General features: G+C 42.1%; 1 protein-coding gene across 1 annotated transcript in view; it reads left to right on the top strand.

Moving 5' to 3' along the window:
• Positions 1–13,323, top strand: part of adamtsl4 (ADAMTS-like 4) — a gene marked incomplete at its 3' end in the record, with an annotated part of 28,980 nt that extends 15,657 nt beyond the window's left edge. Inside the window, exons 5-17 of the mRNA XM_079228173.1 lie at positions 400–499; positions 6,244–6,383; positions 6,829–7,033; positions 7,497–7,681; positions 9,001–9,154; positions 9,716–9,976; positions 10,167–10,296; positions 10,923–11,127; positions 11,756–11,929; positions 12,021–12,200; positions 12,591–12,770; positions 12,917–13,064; positions 13,193–13,323. Coding sequence (XP_079084299.1) covers positions 400–499; positions 6,244–6,383; positions 6,829–7,033; positions 7,497–7,681; positions 9,001–9,154; positions 9,716–9,976; positions 10,167–10,296; positions 10,923–11,127; positions 11,756–11,929; positions 12,021–12,200; positions 12,591–12,770; positions 12,917–13,064; positions 13,193–13,323 — 2,193 coding nt within the window. The remainder of the gene's footprint in view (positions 1–399; positions 500–6,243; positions 6,384–6,828; positions 7,034–7,496; positions 7,682–9,000; positions 9,155–9,715; positions 9,977–10,166; positions 10,297–10,922; positions 11,128–11,755; positions 11,930–12,020; positions 12,201–12,590; positions 12,771–12,916; positions 13,065–13,192) is intronic.
• Positions 13,324–19,229: the final 5,906 nt, after the last annotated feature.

Genomic DNA, 19,229 nt, shown 5'->3' with positions numbered 1-19,229 from the left:
CATCACATTCTGTGGTCATGCCCTAAAAGCCACGGTAGATTTATGTGAGCAGCCGCTTCCAAAAAATCTATTTTGTCCATATGGTTCTAATATTGTACACTCACTGACTGCCAAAAGCAGCATGTAGACTGTGTGTGCGTGTGTTTTTGTATTTGTGTGTACAGGTATGATGTGTTTGTGCTGTCTTCTATGATTTCAAATGAATTGAATGAATGAATGAATTCCTTCTTTATTAGGAGTGTTACCTTTGCCTTTTCCTCACAACGGTCCACTGCAGGCTTCCTTCTTAAGGGAGCGGGAGAGGAACAACTGCCACTTTAAGAGCTGGGTGATTTTATATTAGTTCAATGTGTGGCAGTTTAAAAAAAGCATTTTAAACCCTGTGTTTCTGTCCTCCAGGTGTGTGGAGGAGCGTTGGACTCCAGAGCAGAGCAGTGTGCTGCCTTTGACACCCAGGAGTTCATGGGTCGCCTCTACAACTGGGAACCTTTCACTGAGGGTGAGGGCTGAGTTAGCACACACACACACACACACACACACACACACACACACACACACACATACACGGTAGTTAAGGGTTTCACTCCACAGTGCTCAATGTGATAATAGGCTTATGGTGAGAATGAAATGCTAGGAGAGAGGAAGGGGGGTTGAAAAAGCATCAGTAAAATGTGTGATTAAGTAAGTTAAATGTTGCTCTGGTATTAGTGCGTGTTGGCAGGCCTTTCATTGCATGCCAAACCCACCGCAATCCCTCCTCTCATTGGCCTGTACACGTAGCGTCAAGGGTGGGGAGAGTCAAGAGGAAAAGAGAATGACTGGAACTCAATCTGCTTTTATTCTTTGCACAAAACACTCTCCCTCCTCTCATTTTCCTCTCATTTGTCCAACATCTCCCTTCCTCTCCTGCCAAGCTTCTCCTCCCAGCTCTGACTAAGCACACAGATTCCAACTGAGTGAGATAAAGAAAGAAAGAAAAAAAGAAAGAAAGAAAGAAAGAAAGAAAGGGAAAAAAAGAAAGGGACAGAGAAGGGGAGGTGAGAGGTGATGAGACGCAAGTGTTTTGTCATATGACCAGTGGGAGCAAAGAGAGACAACGTGGCTTGTGTGTGTGTGTGTGTGTGTGTGTGTGTGTGTGTGTGTGTGAGTGTTTCTCTCCGTACTGTATGTGTGTTTGTTTACTTTGGTGTTAAGTGTACAATAGTTCAGGGCAGTGGAGATTGTGTCTATTTATCTTTGTTTTCTAATGCTGAAGGGAAGAGAGAGAGAAAAAACACTAAACAGATATTTGAGGAATTTGAGAGAAAAGGAAGAGTGGATAGAGAGAATATTACAAACATGGGGGTTTGGGGAGTACGGGATAGAGGAGGGGAAGACAAAGAGAGTCCAGAGAAACACAGCTGTGAGATGATATCAACAGTATTTGTCATTAGTCAATGTTTGCAATCCTCTGTGTATTAATGGTATGAGATTATTGGCAAGTGTGTGTGCTTGTACTGTCAATGAAACGGCTTAATGGATGTGAGATAGTATGTGGCCAAATGTTTGCTCATGTATGTTTGTATTTTGTATGTCTGTCTATCCACTTGTGATTACTGTATCAGCTGGCTGAAATTCCTTAACATGCACACTTGAGAGTGGAGAGCCAGACAAACTAGATCAGCAACATCAAACATAATGTGCAGTTTCGATTTGGTTTTATTCTGTCCTAATGCACACATTGCACGTCTGTTCAAATATAGACGAAACTAAAAACGCAAAAGAGCATGTAACACAAATAAGACGTATTGAAGAAGGACATGATTTCCACAAATGGCGTAATAAACCCAGATATATTAAATAGACAGCTACAACATTTGTCTTACAGTATGTCGCACCATACCCTCTGCATTCAGGTGGGTTTGGATTCTCAATTGCCTGTTTATATACGAGTGTCCTGGATGTACTCAGGTAGTTATACATTTTGAGGATGCAGGCGGATCTAGACATGGTAACATCTGTAACGGGAGTCATCACAAAGATATCAGTTGGAGTCTAACTGTCTGCATAAACACAGGGGCTTTCCTTTCACCCAAAAAGGAAAGAGTGAGACTTCTGTATTCATCCTGAATTTAGCGGCTCTTACATACTCTTCATGTGTTGTGCGTCCTTGCCCTCTCCTCTGGATTATTTTAAACCAGTGTGTCCTTGAGATCTGCTGAGAAGAGGACAGGGCTTGAAGAAAAGCAGAGAAGCCACCAAATGGCAGATGTCACATTTATTGGTGGGGATGAGGGGATACAGTACTGTATGTGTTAAGGTATTTGCAGATGACGTCAGCTGGGTCAGACACACTTGATCAGCGCTGTAGATGATCCTTTTCCACTCTGCTAAGTAAACTGTATCACACTGTTTACGTCAGTCCGTTCCCATTGGCTACAACCCAAATCTTCATATCTCACTTCCCATCAACACACTGGAGGCTGCCCAGTGTGTGTGTGTGTGTGTGTGTGTGTGTGTGTGTGTGTGTGTGTGTGTGTGTGTGTGTGTGTGTGTGTTACGACATTGAATGGTGTATTAGTCATTTCTCTCCAGCTGCACTCATTTGTTTAGGACTTTGTACTGTACTGCATATATCTACCATAAGTATTTATGTTACACCGTGCAGTCAGCTCTTGCTACTTAGTGTGGGATTGTTTGGCCTCCAAGGTGCCAGCCCTGTTATGTATGAACTGCAAAGTGTTGTGGCCTTTGGTTAGGAACTGGAAGCTTAACTTTTAAAGCAGTTATAAACCCCAGAAGGGATTAATTTTAGTGGTATTGTTTCCCCTCACAAGCTCATCCCTGAATAATGCTACCTCTAGTTGTGTAAGCGCTGCACGTGCAGGTGTTGTTTTACTTGAATATTCCCTTTTTTTCAGGCCTCATCCCCAATCTGCTTATCCCATCCTCCCCTCTTCCTGTCCCACTGCCTCTCTCTTTCTCTCTCCCTGTTGGAGTTTGTTTAGACGGAGAGATAGTGGGGAAGTATATTCAGACAACATATATTCCACTGTCTGAACACTAAGCTCAGAGAGGGAGAGAGAGACAGTGGAAGAGACAGAGAGGCCCGAGATCGAAGCGAAGAGAGGAACAGAGAAGCAGAATGAAGTAGCTAGAAACAAATGCACGATAGAGGAGCACAAATAGAGAGAAAAGTTAAAGATGATTTGGAGTTGGAGACCACTTGAGCTTGAGCGCAGGATAAAGAGGAGATGGAGAATGAGGGAGATGAGCTGGAAGCATACAGAGAGAGAGGCAGAGAGAGAGAGAGTACATGAGTGGCCACACGTCTCCCCCTCTCTTTTCGGTCACTGTCTCCAGTCTAATCTCTCAAAGATAACTATGACAGACGGAAAGAGAGAACAAGGGTGGAGAGAGAGATGGTGGGAACACCGCCTCCCTTCCTCTTCCTTTCTTCCTTTCTTTCTTTCTTTCTTTCTTTCTAAATGTGTACTGTATATCTGTCTCGCTGCAATTACCAGAATAAGCAAATAAGCAGAGGTAGTTTAAGAAGGTTTAGCTCATTTAGACGTCAGTCACAGACAGTAACTCATGCTTACATACCAATTATTTAACAAAATGCCGCTACCAAGACATTAATGTTAAATGAAAATAAAATTACAAGAATTGCTGATTTTTTTCATCCCACATTTTAATATCAAGTACAGATCCCCATCAGACTACAGGAAGCTGTTCAAGGTCGGAGTAATAATACAAATACATATGGTTTTGATCTTTTTCTAATGTTTAATATTCTCTCTCACTCCATTTTTTAGAAACATTTTATAAAATTTCTAGCAACAAAGTAAACTCAGTCCATTTTTACCCATTCTGAGGGACTACTACTACATTTTCGGAGTATATTTATAAGCCAATTGATGGACCCAGTTAACTTCCTAATTTTGTGGAAAGATAAACATCCAGCCTGAGTCAATTGCTTCACGTGTATTACAACTTTTACAACTTCCAGCCACTTAGTAAGATATAAATACACTCCTTAATGTTCACAGATGAGGATGTCTAATTGGCAAAGGAACAAACATGGTGTCTCGGTCCAAACTTAAGTGTTTTCTGTTGAGACATCCCTGATGAGTTTTATTTTTGTGCCACTTTTTAGTCATTAAGATAATAATTGGTTCACTCTGTCCTCCCAGTGGTTAGGGTTAGGGTTACAAGCTTCATTAGCACCTAATCCTTCTGTTTGCTCAAATGGAAAACAACAAAACAATGAAGTAGCATTTTAATAGTCCAGATTTACTAATCCTTCTCTTCTGTCTGGAGGTTTGCTATGTTCCCATATTATTTATTGTGTATTGCTTCTATTATGCCTGTTGAAGTGTTGTTGCATTTCACCGTAGGGAGTCAAGGAACAGAGGTTCTTTGAAAGCATATGGAGTTACTTTCAGTTCACTACATTCCAGGTATACACTTCTGCATTCTCTCTTGGACACACAAGGTGAAAGCTGGTATTTGACCTTTCGTCTTTGTTCTAGTATCTTATATGAGCATCTTGACTTTGAAGGGGCTTTGGGTTACTTGCTGATGATGGCTTATTGAAGTGGGAGTGGAGATCTTATATGGTGAAACAATGTTCAGTGGTATTACATGTAAATAAAGTGGCATTGATGTGATACCAGAACAACACTTAGATTTTTTTAAATGTCAAAAATGTTTCACCAAAGAAGCACTTTGGAAGAGAAAACCTACTTTTCAAATTGCTTTAAGGACAGAATGATAAAACTGTACAATAGTTAGACCACAAGGTGTCATGCTGTTCATATTTATTTATTTATATTATATTTGTAAGTATGACGGCACAGTGAGAAGTCACAAATTCAGAAGCACAGAATTTGTCCTTTAACCCCTGACCACCTGGGGACAGAAACTCCTCCCTCCCACCTGCAACTAAATCTCTGACCCCATGTTTATAGCTCTATATACACACACACACACACACACACACACACACACACACACACACACACACACACACACACACACACACACACACCAGCTCTGCCCAAGGCCTGTAACCCCTGTAAGACCCAATCGCTGACCTCAAAGAGGATAATGAACAGTTTAGCCGCTCACTGTCCCTTCCTGTCTTTATCACCCGTTCTTTTACCTTTTCAAGTCTTTTTTAAAGGAATAGTTTAACATTTTGGGAAGTATGCTAACTATTGTTGTGTTATGCTAGTAGCTGCCTCAAGCCTTTATCTTCAAGCAGAGATGAGAAACGTGCAACAGCGGCCTGGTAAACTCACTTCTTCTTCACTCCACACCTCCAGATTCTTTTATTTTTCAAACTTGTACTCTTTAGCCCCTTCCGATGCTGACTCAAGTGACATCACTTGAGGAGATTCATCACACTTCACACAGCTCTCTTATGAGCTAGAAATAGGTTCGTACAACTTTTTTCACGTTTGTAGCTGTGGTTAGCTTATTATAGAGCCTGGTTCGGTCCAAAGTTCAATAATGCTCCTACCAACACTTCTAAAGTTCACTATCACACAATGTGTAGCTTGTTAGTTAAATCATTACATAAAGAAATATGTTATATATTTTCTATGTTTTGTGGTTTTAGGGGGACTCACATAGCGTAGCTATCATAGACATCAGATTGATATCTTCTCATTTCATGCTCAGAAAGAAAGATATGTTGAACAGTTGTTCATTGTATTCCACCACTCAGACACACTCTTCTCTTGCTCTTCTACTCTCAACATGTTTTGCTTGGAGCCCACCCCTATTCCCTTGTGAGATCCTCTGTATTCTCCACTCGTGCCACTTCTCTCAGTACTGAAGCACTTCAATTTCCTCTTTTACCTTGAAGCTGTCTAATCTTTCTCTTATTCTTCCCATCTGTTCTATTCTTCCTTCTACATCTATACCTGCTGTGTTTGCCCGTTGGGTTCTTCTCATAAATCAAACCTTCCCCAGACTTGTGTTTACACCTCTCCTCTGGGTATGTAGCTCCCGGGATGGTGCAGCAGTGACTGTATTCACACACGTGAGCATCAGGGGAAATAGCTAATCACTCCAGTGCTGTCTGACAGTTGGGAAAGCCACATGGAAAGACATTCATCGCTCAGCTGGGTCTTCACAGCGCCAGGCAGATGCAGAAAGAAGCTTCACAGATGTATGCAGAAGATCTCACTGTCAGACATATATAAAGCAATAAATTATGCAATAAATATCCTTTCCTCTGTTCCTGTGTTGCAGTTGGTGCGGACAAACAGTGCGAGCTGACCTGCAGACCTTCGGGCTATCGTTTCTATGTCCGCCAGGCCGAGCGTGTCCGAGACGGGACCCCCTGCTTTAACATCAGCACCAACGATGTGTGTGTAGAGGGGCGATGTCTGGTGAGTGTATTTATATGTGCATGTGTGGGAGATTTTAGCTTCAGGTGTCTGGACCCAAGTCCATCCTGTCTAGCCGGAGTTGACACAATCCAGAACCTCCCCGTCTCTGGCTGATTCAAGCCTGGCATTCAGATTCAGAGTTGCTCCAATCTTTTTTATTACCCTGCTCTGGGCCTCTGTTCTCTGTGTCTTTCCCTCTTTCTCTCATTTGCACTTCATGATATTGCCTTTATTCCACAATTCTGTTTCTGGCATAAATCCGGCCAGCAACAGTTACCAATTACATAAACACTGGCGATGGATGTGAAATTTCAACCACATTGGAATAGCTTTTCTCTGCTCGGCTCCCTCCCGTCCTCCCACATCTCTTTTGTCCCCTACCCCACTTTTTCCCCCACATTGTTCGACCCATCACTCACATCTTTTCACCTTCCTCTCCTGCCAGACCGAGGGTTGCGATGGGGTACTGGGCTCCGGCTCTGTGATTGACAAGTGTGGAGTGTGTGGTGGGCGGGAGAGCTCCTGTCGAAAGGTGACGGGAAGTTTCCAAAATGTCACGGTTCCCCTTGGTTACCACAAGATCCTGGACATCCCGCCAGGAGCTACATTCATTAACATCACAGAAAGGCGAGCCAGCCCTAATTACCTGGGTAAGAGCTAATAGACACAAACAGAATCATGCACACACGCACAGAGTTTAAGGTTTCTTACATAATACTGGTTGCAGCTCCAGTAAAAGTGAGATGGTGGCGAGGGAATTGCTAATTTGGTAATGAGATTTGGCCCACGAGCATGTGTGTGCTGGCTCGGACCAAATCTGTAAATGTTTTGGCCTCACAGACTCCAAGCAGATAAAGCTTGTATTGTTTGAGCCCATAAGGAACCAGTGAAGTGTGTATGTGTGAGTGTTTGTCCTCCTGTCTGATAATGAGACAGCACTCCAAAGTCTGTTTGTCTGTATGAGAGTGTGTTTGGGTTTATGGGGTTTCCTAGGAGTTCTCCACTATGTAGACTAAACAAGATCAAAATAAGAAACAAAAACTTAAAATCATGCTTCATTCCTCCTGTCTGCCCTTCTAACACCCCCCTCACCCCGCCCCCCCTTTCCTCTAGCCATGAGGAGTGGCACAGGGGCTTCGGTGGTGAATGGGCGGTGGGCTGTGGACCCTCCTGGGGAGTACCAGGCAGGAGGGACTACCTTCACCTACACCCGACCTAGAGCACAGGCGGAGCGGGAGGAAGAGAAAGGCGAGTCCCTTGGGGCTCCAGGACCAACCACCACACAGCTACAGCTATATGTAAGAACAGTGTTTACCTTAACTCTGAGAGCAAACATGAGCCAGGGCATGGCAAAATTGAGTTTATGATAAGAATCACACACATACACATAGACAAATGTGTATACACAGAGTATTTAACATCTCTATATAACATTGTCGTAAGCCTGAGGCTACGCTCTCCTGCTCTGTGTCAAGATCCTCCAGATAGGCTGCGTTATTTTAGCATTACGGTGGGATAAAGACCGCTATACCGAAGCTTAGCCTGAGCCACATCAGTCTATCCAGGGCTTAATCATAACAATTCAAACCTTAGGCTAAGATCTTATTAAAGAACAGAACTCATCTGCAGCTTTGCATCCAAATGTCACCGGGAAGGGGGGGGGGGGGGGGGACAATAGCAAGCACCAAAGCCACTGAAACATCTGCATTTTTAAGGCTTTATTTTAATTTAGAAAAAAGACAAAGAGTCTATAACCATTACATTGGCACTTTTAGGGTGTTTTGCTCATTACACGCTGGAAAATAAATTGTTGGATGGATAAAAAATAGAAAGACAAGTCAGCTTTATGGAGAGCCTTGCATCTGGTGGAACAAATCTAAGGTTTGCCACGGAAAAAACAACAATGAAAAAGACCAAAACACAAGTGTTTATTGGTTGTTCTCATGTTGCTTTTGCCTGTTTAGCACAAATTACACCCTAAGCTACACCCATTGTTTGCTCGGAATTTCCAGCTCACTCTATTCTTACTATCTTACTATCTCTATTCTTACTATCACATCAGTATGGCAGAGGAGAGGGGTCAGGTAACGCAATACGCTCTTTGCAAAGTACTTAGTAAACCAGGGACTTTGTGTGTCCAAAAGTAACTAAATCTGCCGACCAGCACCTCTAAAGCTCAATTAACACATCACAAGTTGTTTATTTAATCTGTTCAAAAGCCAAAATCAATCCAGTTTATAGTTATTGAGATATGTCACTCTTGACCAAAGTGCAGCATTGACAGATCGAGCAACTGCGATGACATTTTAGGCAAAAAATAGCAGATCCAAATGTTGTCGCCATGGGACTCCACCTGATTAAGTTTAGATGACCTTGGATGTGTTAAGTGGTCTGCAGGGTTTCGTAATAAGAGGGTAGGGGGATAGAGACCAGCATAGCCCCTGCTGAGGCCTCCTTGAGCTTGACACTGTTCCCCTGCCAGGGCCTGAGTGGCTCGTCTTGACCTTTCAGTGTATTTCTCGATGGAGCGCTGTAAAGCTTTTTTAGGGTGTTTCTTGTCATTGGCTAGTTTTTACCTCTAACTTTGTCTGCTCTCTCACCCTTTTTTGCTCTCAAGATCATTTTCCACAAGGAGAACCCGGGCATCAACTATGAGTTTTATGTCCCTGTGGAGAAAAAGGAGGTAGAGAGGGAGAGGCTGACGGAGAACGAGAGGGAGGCACCCAGAGAGAGGCCGAGGGAGCGAGAGCCAGGCAGGGCACCCCTTCGCAGTACGTCTCTCGCACTTCTACTTTCTGGTTTTATCTTCTTCTGTCTGGCTCACTTTTTGACAGCCATATTTTCTGCATGTTTTATACAAAAGCACAGACCCACTGGATTCTCTGCCGTCGTGTTCAGTACATAGTTGAGTCTTGCCAGTTGCAGAACGCTAAATCAAACATCTCTAGATTCATTCTTTCCAAATTACTCAGGGAAACACTACTGTGAGCCATGAGAGTGATGGACGTGTTTATGGATTTGGATGGGTGTGGTTGTGAGCCAAGTGGGAGGGTTCATTGTGCAAGTGTGTTTATGTGTTTGTGCGTGACCTACATGGGAGGCTATCTGGTCCCTGTGTTTGCTGTCATGAGACCCTGGCCTCATCATGACATCATGAGCGTCTGACTCACTGCCTTCATCCTATTCTTGATATTTCAACATTTGTTTTGCCTCTTTCTTTACTCTTAATCGCTTTTCTCTCTATGTATGTCACCTACAGTTCACCTCTCTCCTACCATGCCTTTCCTTTCTAATTTATCTTAATGTCAATCTCATTTTTTCTTCTCTCCCAGGTCCTCTCACTGTGTCTATAGAAGACCCTCCTCCTGCACCTCCTCCCATTTCGGTCCCTTCTTTCCCCTCCTCCTCCTCCACCTCTGTGTTTTCTCCCCCCTCCTCGGACCGATTGACACCTGAGAGGTCACGTCCTCGAGGCTCTGCACCCAATAGGAATGCTCGGATCCCCCCTCGCACTGACCTCCCACCGGACACTCAGTCGCCATTTGTGTGGAGGAGAGGAGGACTCACAGAGTGCTCTGCTTCCTGTGGCAAAGGTCAGAGTTCATATATGCCCGTTACGATCTAATTTAAATTTGATTTTATTTCAATGAATGACTCCAAGCTTAAAATTACTTACTTACATTGGATTGAGTGATGTCTCCCCCCTGTGGTGGGTAGATGCAAGTACAAGGACACTGGTGTATTTCTCACTCTGTGCATCTATCCATCTTTCTCTCTCTGTAGGTTCTCAGAACAGAGTCATTCTGTGTATAAACCGACTTACAGATGAGGAAATCCCGGAGAGGAAATGTGATTCTGCGGCCAAGCCGGTTCCTGAGGAGGAGCCTTGTAATACACATCCCTGCCCACCATTGTGAGAAAACACACAGTTACCTTAAAGAGATACATCATATATATTACTTTATATTCAGCTCTCCAGGAAGAGAGATAAATGCATGTTTTCACTGCATGAAAACCACACTGCAAAACATCCTTCATTAAGTAATTTTTTCAGGGTTCGTTGGGTGCTTATTTTTTAAGAAAAGAATATCTGCCAGTGCGGTGTGAATATTTTAATTCGCTTCCAATGCAAACCCCCTTCTTTTTCAAGTATTGAAAAATATCTATATATCTATATATAATTGTTCTTTATTCAAGTGTAGCAAACCTCTTGTCTTGTGTCCAGTCTTGTGTCCAGATATAGACACTCATTTCTACTGTAAATGGGTTTATAATATGTCACTGGACTGGTAAACTTCTATAATTTTCAATTAAAGAAAGAAAAAACTTGATAGGATGGAGATTTTCTTTGCTGTGCAAATTATTTTAAGAAAAAAAGCATGGATAATGTGATATGTGATGAATGCACCTAATACTGACAGAGTTATATTAGATTGAAGTAGTGTGTATCTGAAGCCATGTCAGTATGTGTTATTTTCCTGTAATATTTAGCTTCAACATTTGTCTCTCTCTCTGTCACTCCCTCACTGTTTCTCTCAGCTGGGAGGCCAGTTCATGGTCAGAGTGCAGTGTGTCCTGTGGCCCCGGGGTGCAGCAGAGGCAGCTCCAGTGCAGGCAGAGCTTTGGGAACCGCTCCACCATGGTCCACCCGCAGCGCTGTGCCAACCTCACCCCACCAGAGTCCACACAGGCGTGTCAGCTCGGCCTCTGCTCACATTGGGAGGTCAGCTCCGACTGGAGCACGGTAGGTCAACAATACCAGTGTGTAAATACCAGTAATTTGATAAAGTAAATTTTACTCAAATTGAAAAAAAGATTCCATTTGGTCCCAGTCTAAATAGAGTAAAATCTACTCTTGCCTCATAGTTAACAATTCATAGTATTTTTTACTCTGATGTATGAACTCTGTTCATATTTCTATCTCTTACACTAGAATTGGATTCAATTTTATATAGAATTGAATCCAATTCTAGTAAATTCTAAATAGAATTATAGAATATTATATAGAATTATAGAATTCTATATAGAATTAAATTCAATATATATAATTCTATATATTGAATCTATTTCTATATAGAATTAGATTCAATTCTATATAGAATTAGAACTGAAAACCTTTTACTCATTTCTCTTTTGCATTTACTGAATGTATTTATGCGCTTATCTCCTGTGTTTGTTCACCTGCTGCACAACTTCCCTTTGGGAACAAATAAAGGATTAATTGATTGATAATCAACTGTCAATCTTTTTTGTCAACTAGTATTTGATCCACTTTAGATTTTAATCAAGTAAATGAGAATATATGCTTCATACCATTTCTGTTTCCATCTGTTTGTAGTGATTTATGTTTTTCTCCTCCTCATTTGTCACAGTGCTCTGTGGACTGTGGAGTTGGGAGGAGGACGAGGAGTGTGGACTGCCTCAGCGATCAGGGCAGCGTGGTGAACGAAAAAGAGTGCAGCTCCAGGGTTCGCCCACAAGGAAGTGAGGAGTGCAACATGGGCCCCTGTGTAACCAACTGGTACTTTACTGGCTGGTCCAACACGGTGAGTAACACTCATACACAGAAGCAAAAGGAGGAAACATCCACAGCACTTAACAGTAAGCAAAAACATGATCTTCCACTTTGTCCCTCAGTGTTCGGCGCAGTGTGGCCCTGGAGTGCAGAGGAGGGAGGTGGTGTGTCTGACTCGAGGATGGGTCCGAGAGGGTGGAGGAGGAGGGGACTGTGTTGGGGATAAACCGGCAGAGATGAAGGCCTGCAACGGGGGTCCCTGTTTACCAACAACCATGTGGTACAGCAGCCCCTGGACACAGGTAGGATGGAGGAAGAATGAAGGAAACACAGAGATGAATGGTGCGAAAAATACATACACAGTATCCCTTTTAAGTTTCTATTATAAAGACATTGTTGTTTTGTATTGTGAGTTTGATGCTGAACACAAATGTTGCATAGTCAATCAAGTTAGTGCTTAGTGAGCAGGAATTAATATGTCCCTTTCAGTTTTTACATTTTTAGACATTTTCATGTACCCATAGTAACTTTAATTTGTACTTTAGTCTTCTGTGTCATCCTCTATTTCAATTATTGATTTGAAGGCTTTGTTTTTTGCATATATAGATTTTGTATGTTTGTTTTGGAGTAAAAGGGCATTCATATTGCAGTGATACATCCAATAAACACAGCTACTGTATTCCTTTCCCTAGTGTAATGTCCCCTGTGGGAATGGAACTCAGCGACGAGACATCATTTGTGTGCAGAAGATTGGGAATGATTTTACTGTCGCAGCAGCCAATGAGTGCGCTCACCTGGAGAAACCTGCTGCGGTCCAGCAGTGTGAGATGGGAGAGTGTGAGGCACAGTGGTTCACAACAGAGTGGAGCGCGGTGAGAGCTGATGGGAGAGGGAGGAGGGATCTGAGAACACAATGCTGGAAAAAGAAATGACGTGACAAAACAGAAAAGACAAAATCTACAAATAATTATGTATTCAAATGTATAACCCTTTTGTTTATACTCTCTTTTTTTCTCAGTGCTCACGTTCTTGTGGAAAAGGCGTACAAATGAGGGAGGTACGGTGTCTGGAACCAGACAAAAAGCACCGCCATGAATGTGATTTGAGCACCAAACCTAAACAGGAGCAAATCTGCAACACAATACCCTGCAGTCCACAAGTCGCAGGTGTGTGTGTGTGTGTGTGTGTGTGTGTGTGTGTGTGTGTGTGTGTGTGTGTGTGTGACCTGATATGTATACATATGTGTCTTTTTCTTTCTTGTCACCAACATCTTTTTCCGCTTCTCTTTTCACAGATGAAAACTGCCGGGACAGACGTCACAACTGTGTGGTGGTGGTTCAGGCCAGGATGTGCGTCTACACCTATTACAAGACCGCCTGCTGTGCCTCGTGTACCCAGAGTGCTCAGCGTGCCAAAAGGCACTGACCAGCCAATCACACAGACAGCCCAGGTGTGCAAGAAGTCAAGGATTGGGTCAAAGAGCTGATCCCCCTGAAATAAAAAGTCTATGGGAAGCCCAGAGTAGACATACACCTTGTGGTGGCTGTGAGATCACATTTAGCTAATTCCTCCTGATTCTTCAGGTAAAACACTGTGAAAACAGCCGGTTCCTTTTTCCAGTTCTCTGTATTCAATTAAGTTTTCTTTTAGAACCACATATTCCACTGAGAGCGCATTTGTTTACTCTGTACATTAGCTTTAACAGGATCATAATGTGTCACACAAGGCTGAGTGATGCATTGTTGTGATTTCTTAGGCTGATAGATTATAATGGAAGATGACACCGCTGTGTTCCAACAGCAAATTTAGCATTTTTTTATGATTCTTTTTAATCTACAGCAACTTAAAACAATGCAAACCACTAATTATGAAAAGAAACGTGCTGAACAAATAATTACTATTTGTGCTAGATACACTGTGTGTGCTGTGGTGTATGGAAGATCTACTGGAATAGTGGTTCTGTACACTGCAGAACCCCAACTAAGCTAGAAGGATTGCATTAACATATTGTATGTCTTTTTCTGTTTGCCAAAAATATGTTCTCAAGCGTCCTCTTATTGTTCAGTTCAGTATTTGGACAGATGAACCAAAGGAGTGGGGTGACCATTGCAGTTAGTGACCAAATATGTCAGAGCGGGAAGAAGTGAGATTCTTCCCAAAGAAATAGGATAATTAGACATGGATGGTAAACAAGCAGTGCAGACTTTGTGAAGTCCTTCGATGGATTCATGTCAGTTACAGATCTTTTTAATGAGTGCTGTTGGAGCTGAGTTTAAATCCACAGGATTGACTCAACAGAAAGCTGCTCACTAAATAGACAAACACGTTGTGTTGTTCTATACTTTTCCTCTTGTCAACAAATCCCATGAAAAGACCAAACCAACAATCTGTTAGTCTGATGATGTAAAGCTTAAAAAATAGGTCATAAATATATAGTTTCCTTTCTTTAAGGGTCAGTCATTTTCTTATATATCTGGGAAATTAGAAACCAAGAGAAACGTTTCTGTGTTGGGGCTGTTTTCAACTGTAGATTAACACATGTTCGTGAGTATTTAAGCCACCAGGATGGTAGATTGACTCAAAATAAGCGACAGTGCCCATGTTTGTCTCAATGAAGGAACATGTCATCCAATGCACGTGTGTGGCTCATTTATGTGTTTTAATCGTGTGGTTTTTTTTATGTAACAGGGATTTATGGGATTTATTGACAATAAGAGAAAATTATAGAATATTGCCTTGAACCCCAAACTTGGTGATGCACAAGTCTGAAGATGTAAAACAATTTACAAATTTAGCATTTTAGTGATAGCGCCATGACGATTGTGTGGAGGTATGAAACATCTTCATGTCCGAGAAAAGTATTCACAAAAGCACGCACATCCAGACGATAAATTCTGGGGGCTGGACAGAAGAAGTCTGTGCACCATATAATGCTTTAATGCACATTTAATTGACAGTGATAATCAATTAACTGTGCACGGGAGCATTATCTAGAGTGAAGACTGTATTTCTTCCTTTTTATGTCCTCTCTCTTTTCTCACCTCATCTTAATATCTTCTCTTTTTGCATCCGTTGTCACCTTCATAAGAGGAGACGATGAATCTGTCCTATGAGAGTAGGTGAAGCCATCAGTAGGGAACCTCATGTTGACTGAGAAAGCTGCTTTTTACAATAGTCTTTTAATAAGTTAGATTATGATACAGATCAAATGCTTTGACCTGGAAGTAAATATTTTTGCATTCTGAGGTGGCAACCTCTGTATGTGTGTGTAGGTACTCTTTATGTCTTTTCTATCGACTGTTTTTACTGTTTTTTCTTTTCCTACACCTCCCAAGAAGACATACACACACATTACACCCTGCCCACTCGATGGGGAGGAGTTTTTATATTTGTCAGATATGTTTTAATGTCTATATTTTCTTGGAACATATTAAGCGCTTGTGTTTTATAGAGAAGTGTTGTTGTAGACTGCATTTAATCACATCTAACTGTCATATAACTATTTTGCATTTGACAAGAGAATCATTGACTTTGTCGTACTTGTGAGTTTTGGATGTTTGTGCGTGTGTCTGTGTGTTCATATGTGTGTGTATGATTGTGTGTATGATCGTGGCTTTGAATGTGTCATTCTTGTCTCTAATCCCTTGTAGTAAAAAAAACTTTTTATATAAAAACAAAAAAGATAGTAATTTATCTATTATCTAAAGAACATGTAATTTATTTTTCTTGTTTTAAGAAGCTGTAGCAATTTGTTTTTGTTACCACCAGAGTATATAAGATTGTTATTGTTGATGCACAGATGTTTGTTTTTTTTATCATGCAAAAACAAAAAAAAGTGTGGAAAGATAATTATCTCAAAGCTTCATTTTCAATAAAAACAACACAGAAATTAAGTAGCGTGTCTTGTGTACTTTTACCCAGTGATTTAGGGTGTTATAGCCACTTTCCTCCAAACGATGGCACTGTTGAATCTCATACATAAATGAGCAGGATGAGCTATCTCAGATTTAAGTGGCCGACAGAGTAAAAATGTCTCTTTTTGGAATCAAGCCTGCATTGAGTTGGTGAACAGAATATTGAATGAGCTGGGTTTTCCTTGCAAGCTTGATGTAGTCATCCAAAAGATAGTTGTATTAGTTACTTTATTTAATTATTGAACGCATACGTTTCTTGAGATAGATTGTATGTTACCTGGTCAAAATGTCATCATGAAATCAGTTGGATCTGTAAGCAAGTGAGAACACACAGTGGATGTACAACATTTACATTCAACACGATAAGAAATGACATAAATAAATAAAAAAACATGAAGCATTGTTTCATTGATGTCTGATACCAATAAAGCAAAACAAGTTCATTATGCAGACGATTTTAAGCCTACAGTGTATTAATGAAAATGCCTTCTTTGACAAGTATAAGGTCCGATGTCTTGATGCCTGAAGTGTAAATGTAGGAGTGGCTGGAAGTGTAAGAATTCAATAGAGTCACTGGTAAAAGTAAGTGCAAATTGGGAAGAAGAGTCTGGAAGTTTAAAGGTCATAGACACTTTGTTATACTAAACTTTTGCTAGTAATAATAGTATAATAAAAGTAAATGTGTAATAAGAGCGGTGTGTTGAATGCTGGAGTGAGTGAGTGGCCAGGAGAAGATACTCAGCTCATGAGTCCATCAATGTTATTTTCCAACATCACAATTTGTCTTAATGATGATTCAAAGCCTCATCAACACTTTTAGGAATACAATTTTGTGAGAGAAAAACTGCTTTCGAACGGGAATCAATTATTTAAATGTCCTACTTTACTTCACTCAGTGTCAAAATACTGGAATCTGCCTATAAAACATCCATCATGTGCAGGTCTTAAATTGTAGAACGTAACAAACAGTCCTCTGTGTCCCTGACAGGGTTTCTAAAGTGGACATTTCTAGGGTATTTATTGAATTTTGGACAATTGTTTCATGCAGGCCCAGACCATCAATGTTGAGTTAAATCATATTTTTTTGAAGTCCCAGAAAGCCCTAACTGCAGTATATGTAACCTAAAAGATATAGACCGATCCCAAATTGTTGCCTGAATGTGTATGACTAGTCTGCTTTGGTTATTAAAAAATAATCTGAATAGCAAAAAGTTTAGGTTTTCCCTCCTCAGCATCGCGTGCGTTCTAGCTGTTTCCTCTCCATGCAGGGAGGCTTAGCGGCTCCAGTGGCGTGCTGCCTGCACACCGTCCACCTCCTCTGGGCGCCGCGTGCCTCTTCTGTCGGTGCTGCTCTTGTAAGAAAGCCCCTAGTGTGGGAGAGATACATGCAAGTGTTTGTGTTTGTGTGTGTGTGTGTGTGTGTGTGTGTGTGTGTGTGTGTGTGTGTGTGTGTGTGTGTGTGTGTGTGTGTGTGTGTATGTGTGTCTGTGTGTGTGTGTGTGTGTGTGTGTGTGTGTGTGAGGGAGATATGTGGATGAATCTGGCAGGGGATGCTGGCTCACAGAGGGCACGAGGCAAAGCAGGCAGATGGTGACCTTTTGGAGTAAATTACCATGAACCCTATGACTCCCACTATTCACTCATGTCTCTCCTTCCAAGACTCTCTGCACACACGCACACATCATCAAAGATCATTTCTGAAAAATTGGGCCATGTGGCTGTTAGTTTGATTAGCATTCAAATGTGGACGCCACCTGCTTTTATGTCTTAGTGGAATAGCGCAAATGTCCGCCGGTTTTCCAAAGTACAGCCTGTAAAGTAGGCCAACTCCAACCCCGAGCCATCTCTCCTTCTCTCTGTCACACATTTTACTCTGTGTGGGTGTGAGCGTGATTTCGGGCTCGGGCGTGAACAGCTGTAGTAGTCGTGACTGCGTACTCGTCGGCGGCGGCGGCGGCGGCGGCGGCGCGCTTCGGCTTCACTTCAAGAGGCATCGTTTCAGCACCAAGGCCAGAGCTCGCGGCGAGAACAATAGGCGGCCTCGCGCACGGTATCGCCCAGGCATTGTGTAAAAAAGTTACACAAGCAAACTGTCGCTCCGGGAAAGGGTTTAAAAACAACACAAAAACCTCTGAAAATTATATAAATATATTAGAGGAACAGTACACACAACACTGACTTTAACGAGTGGAGACGTAGAGGTAATTGACTGAGTAGAGGACATCTATTCTAATTTATTCTTCGTGGGAGTGAGGCAGACATCTTTGTTGACGCTCCCTGGGTGTTACGTCACACGCTTGCAACCACTTTGATGAGAGGAGGGGGAGGGAGAGAAAGAGAGGAGAGGAGAGGAGACACCGGCATTGGACGTGAAAAGCCATCCAGCCGTTGAACGGGTGAGACGCAACAAGAAAATACAAAATAGCGAGAATATAAAGTAGGAATAAACTCGATTAAAGATTGGAACAATAAGGGCAAGACGGAAATAGACTAACTGTGTTACCCGAATTAAAGTTATCACTTTGCAATTGAATAAGAATTAAGAGTGGGTTTTGGTGAAAGTTATAACTAACTAGCCGTCCGCTCTGGATCTTGAGAGTCGAGAGGTTGGTGATATCTCAGGTGACGAGCTGTGGTCTGGACTCACCTGCGAGGACTCTAAGGTTACTCCGCCAACTCCAGACCTCCAGACCGGGAACACCGGGGGGCTTGTAAAAACACAACCGAGCCTCTAGTATCTGTACGCGGAAGAGGAGGAGGAGGAGGAGGAGAGGGAGAGCTCGGCAGGCACAAAGAGCGGAGAGCATCCAAAGAGAGGGGAGGAAGGAGGACGGGACTGAGAGAGCGCGCCGAGGACAACAACGGGGACCCAACAGAGAGCATCCCTCTTTCATTTCTGATCTGCACAGGCAACACTCTGCCCAGAAGCATCACCGTGAAACGGTAAGAGCTTTGATGTGTGTCGCCTGTATATTTCCTCTGTCTTGTTTTGTTCTGGTGTGTGCGTGCGCGCGCGTGTTTGTATGTGTATGTGTACATTGAGGGGGATCGGACAAAGAGCCAGGGAGCCCCATGACATCCGTGTGTAGGCTATAACCTACAGCTGGCTAAACAAAGAAACCGCTCTATTGCCATGATTTACCCGCAATCACGCTGTTTCCTCTCTTTTTATTTTGTATTTGTAGGGATCCTGAGCGCTGCTTATCCACCAAAAAGGTAATAAATGCTCACGGATATTTTCGATATATATTTATATAATTGGAAGGGGGGGTAAAGTCCTATTATTGTTTTTTGATTGGCTAATTAACATTTGCATAATTGTTTTACCAAAAGCTACTGGAGCCCTTTGTCATCTGGCTAGACAATAAATACTCAAAATTATCACCAAATAATTTCTATATATATTATAATAATTGA

Source organism: Taurulus bubalis (genome assembly GCF_910589615.1).
Source record: "Taurulus bubalis genome assembly, chromosome: 12".
Taxonomy (NCBI): Eukaryota; Metazoa; Chordata; class Actinopteri; order Perciformes; family Cottidae; genus Taurulus; species Taurulus bubalis.
This window is presented reverse-complemented; position numbering and strand designations above follow the sequence as displayed.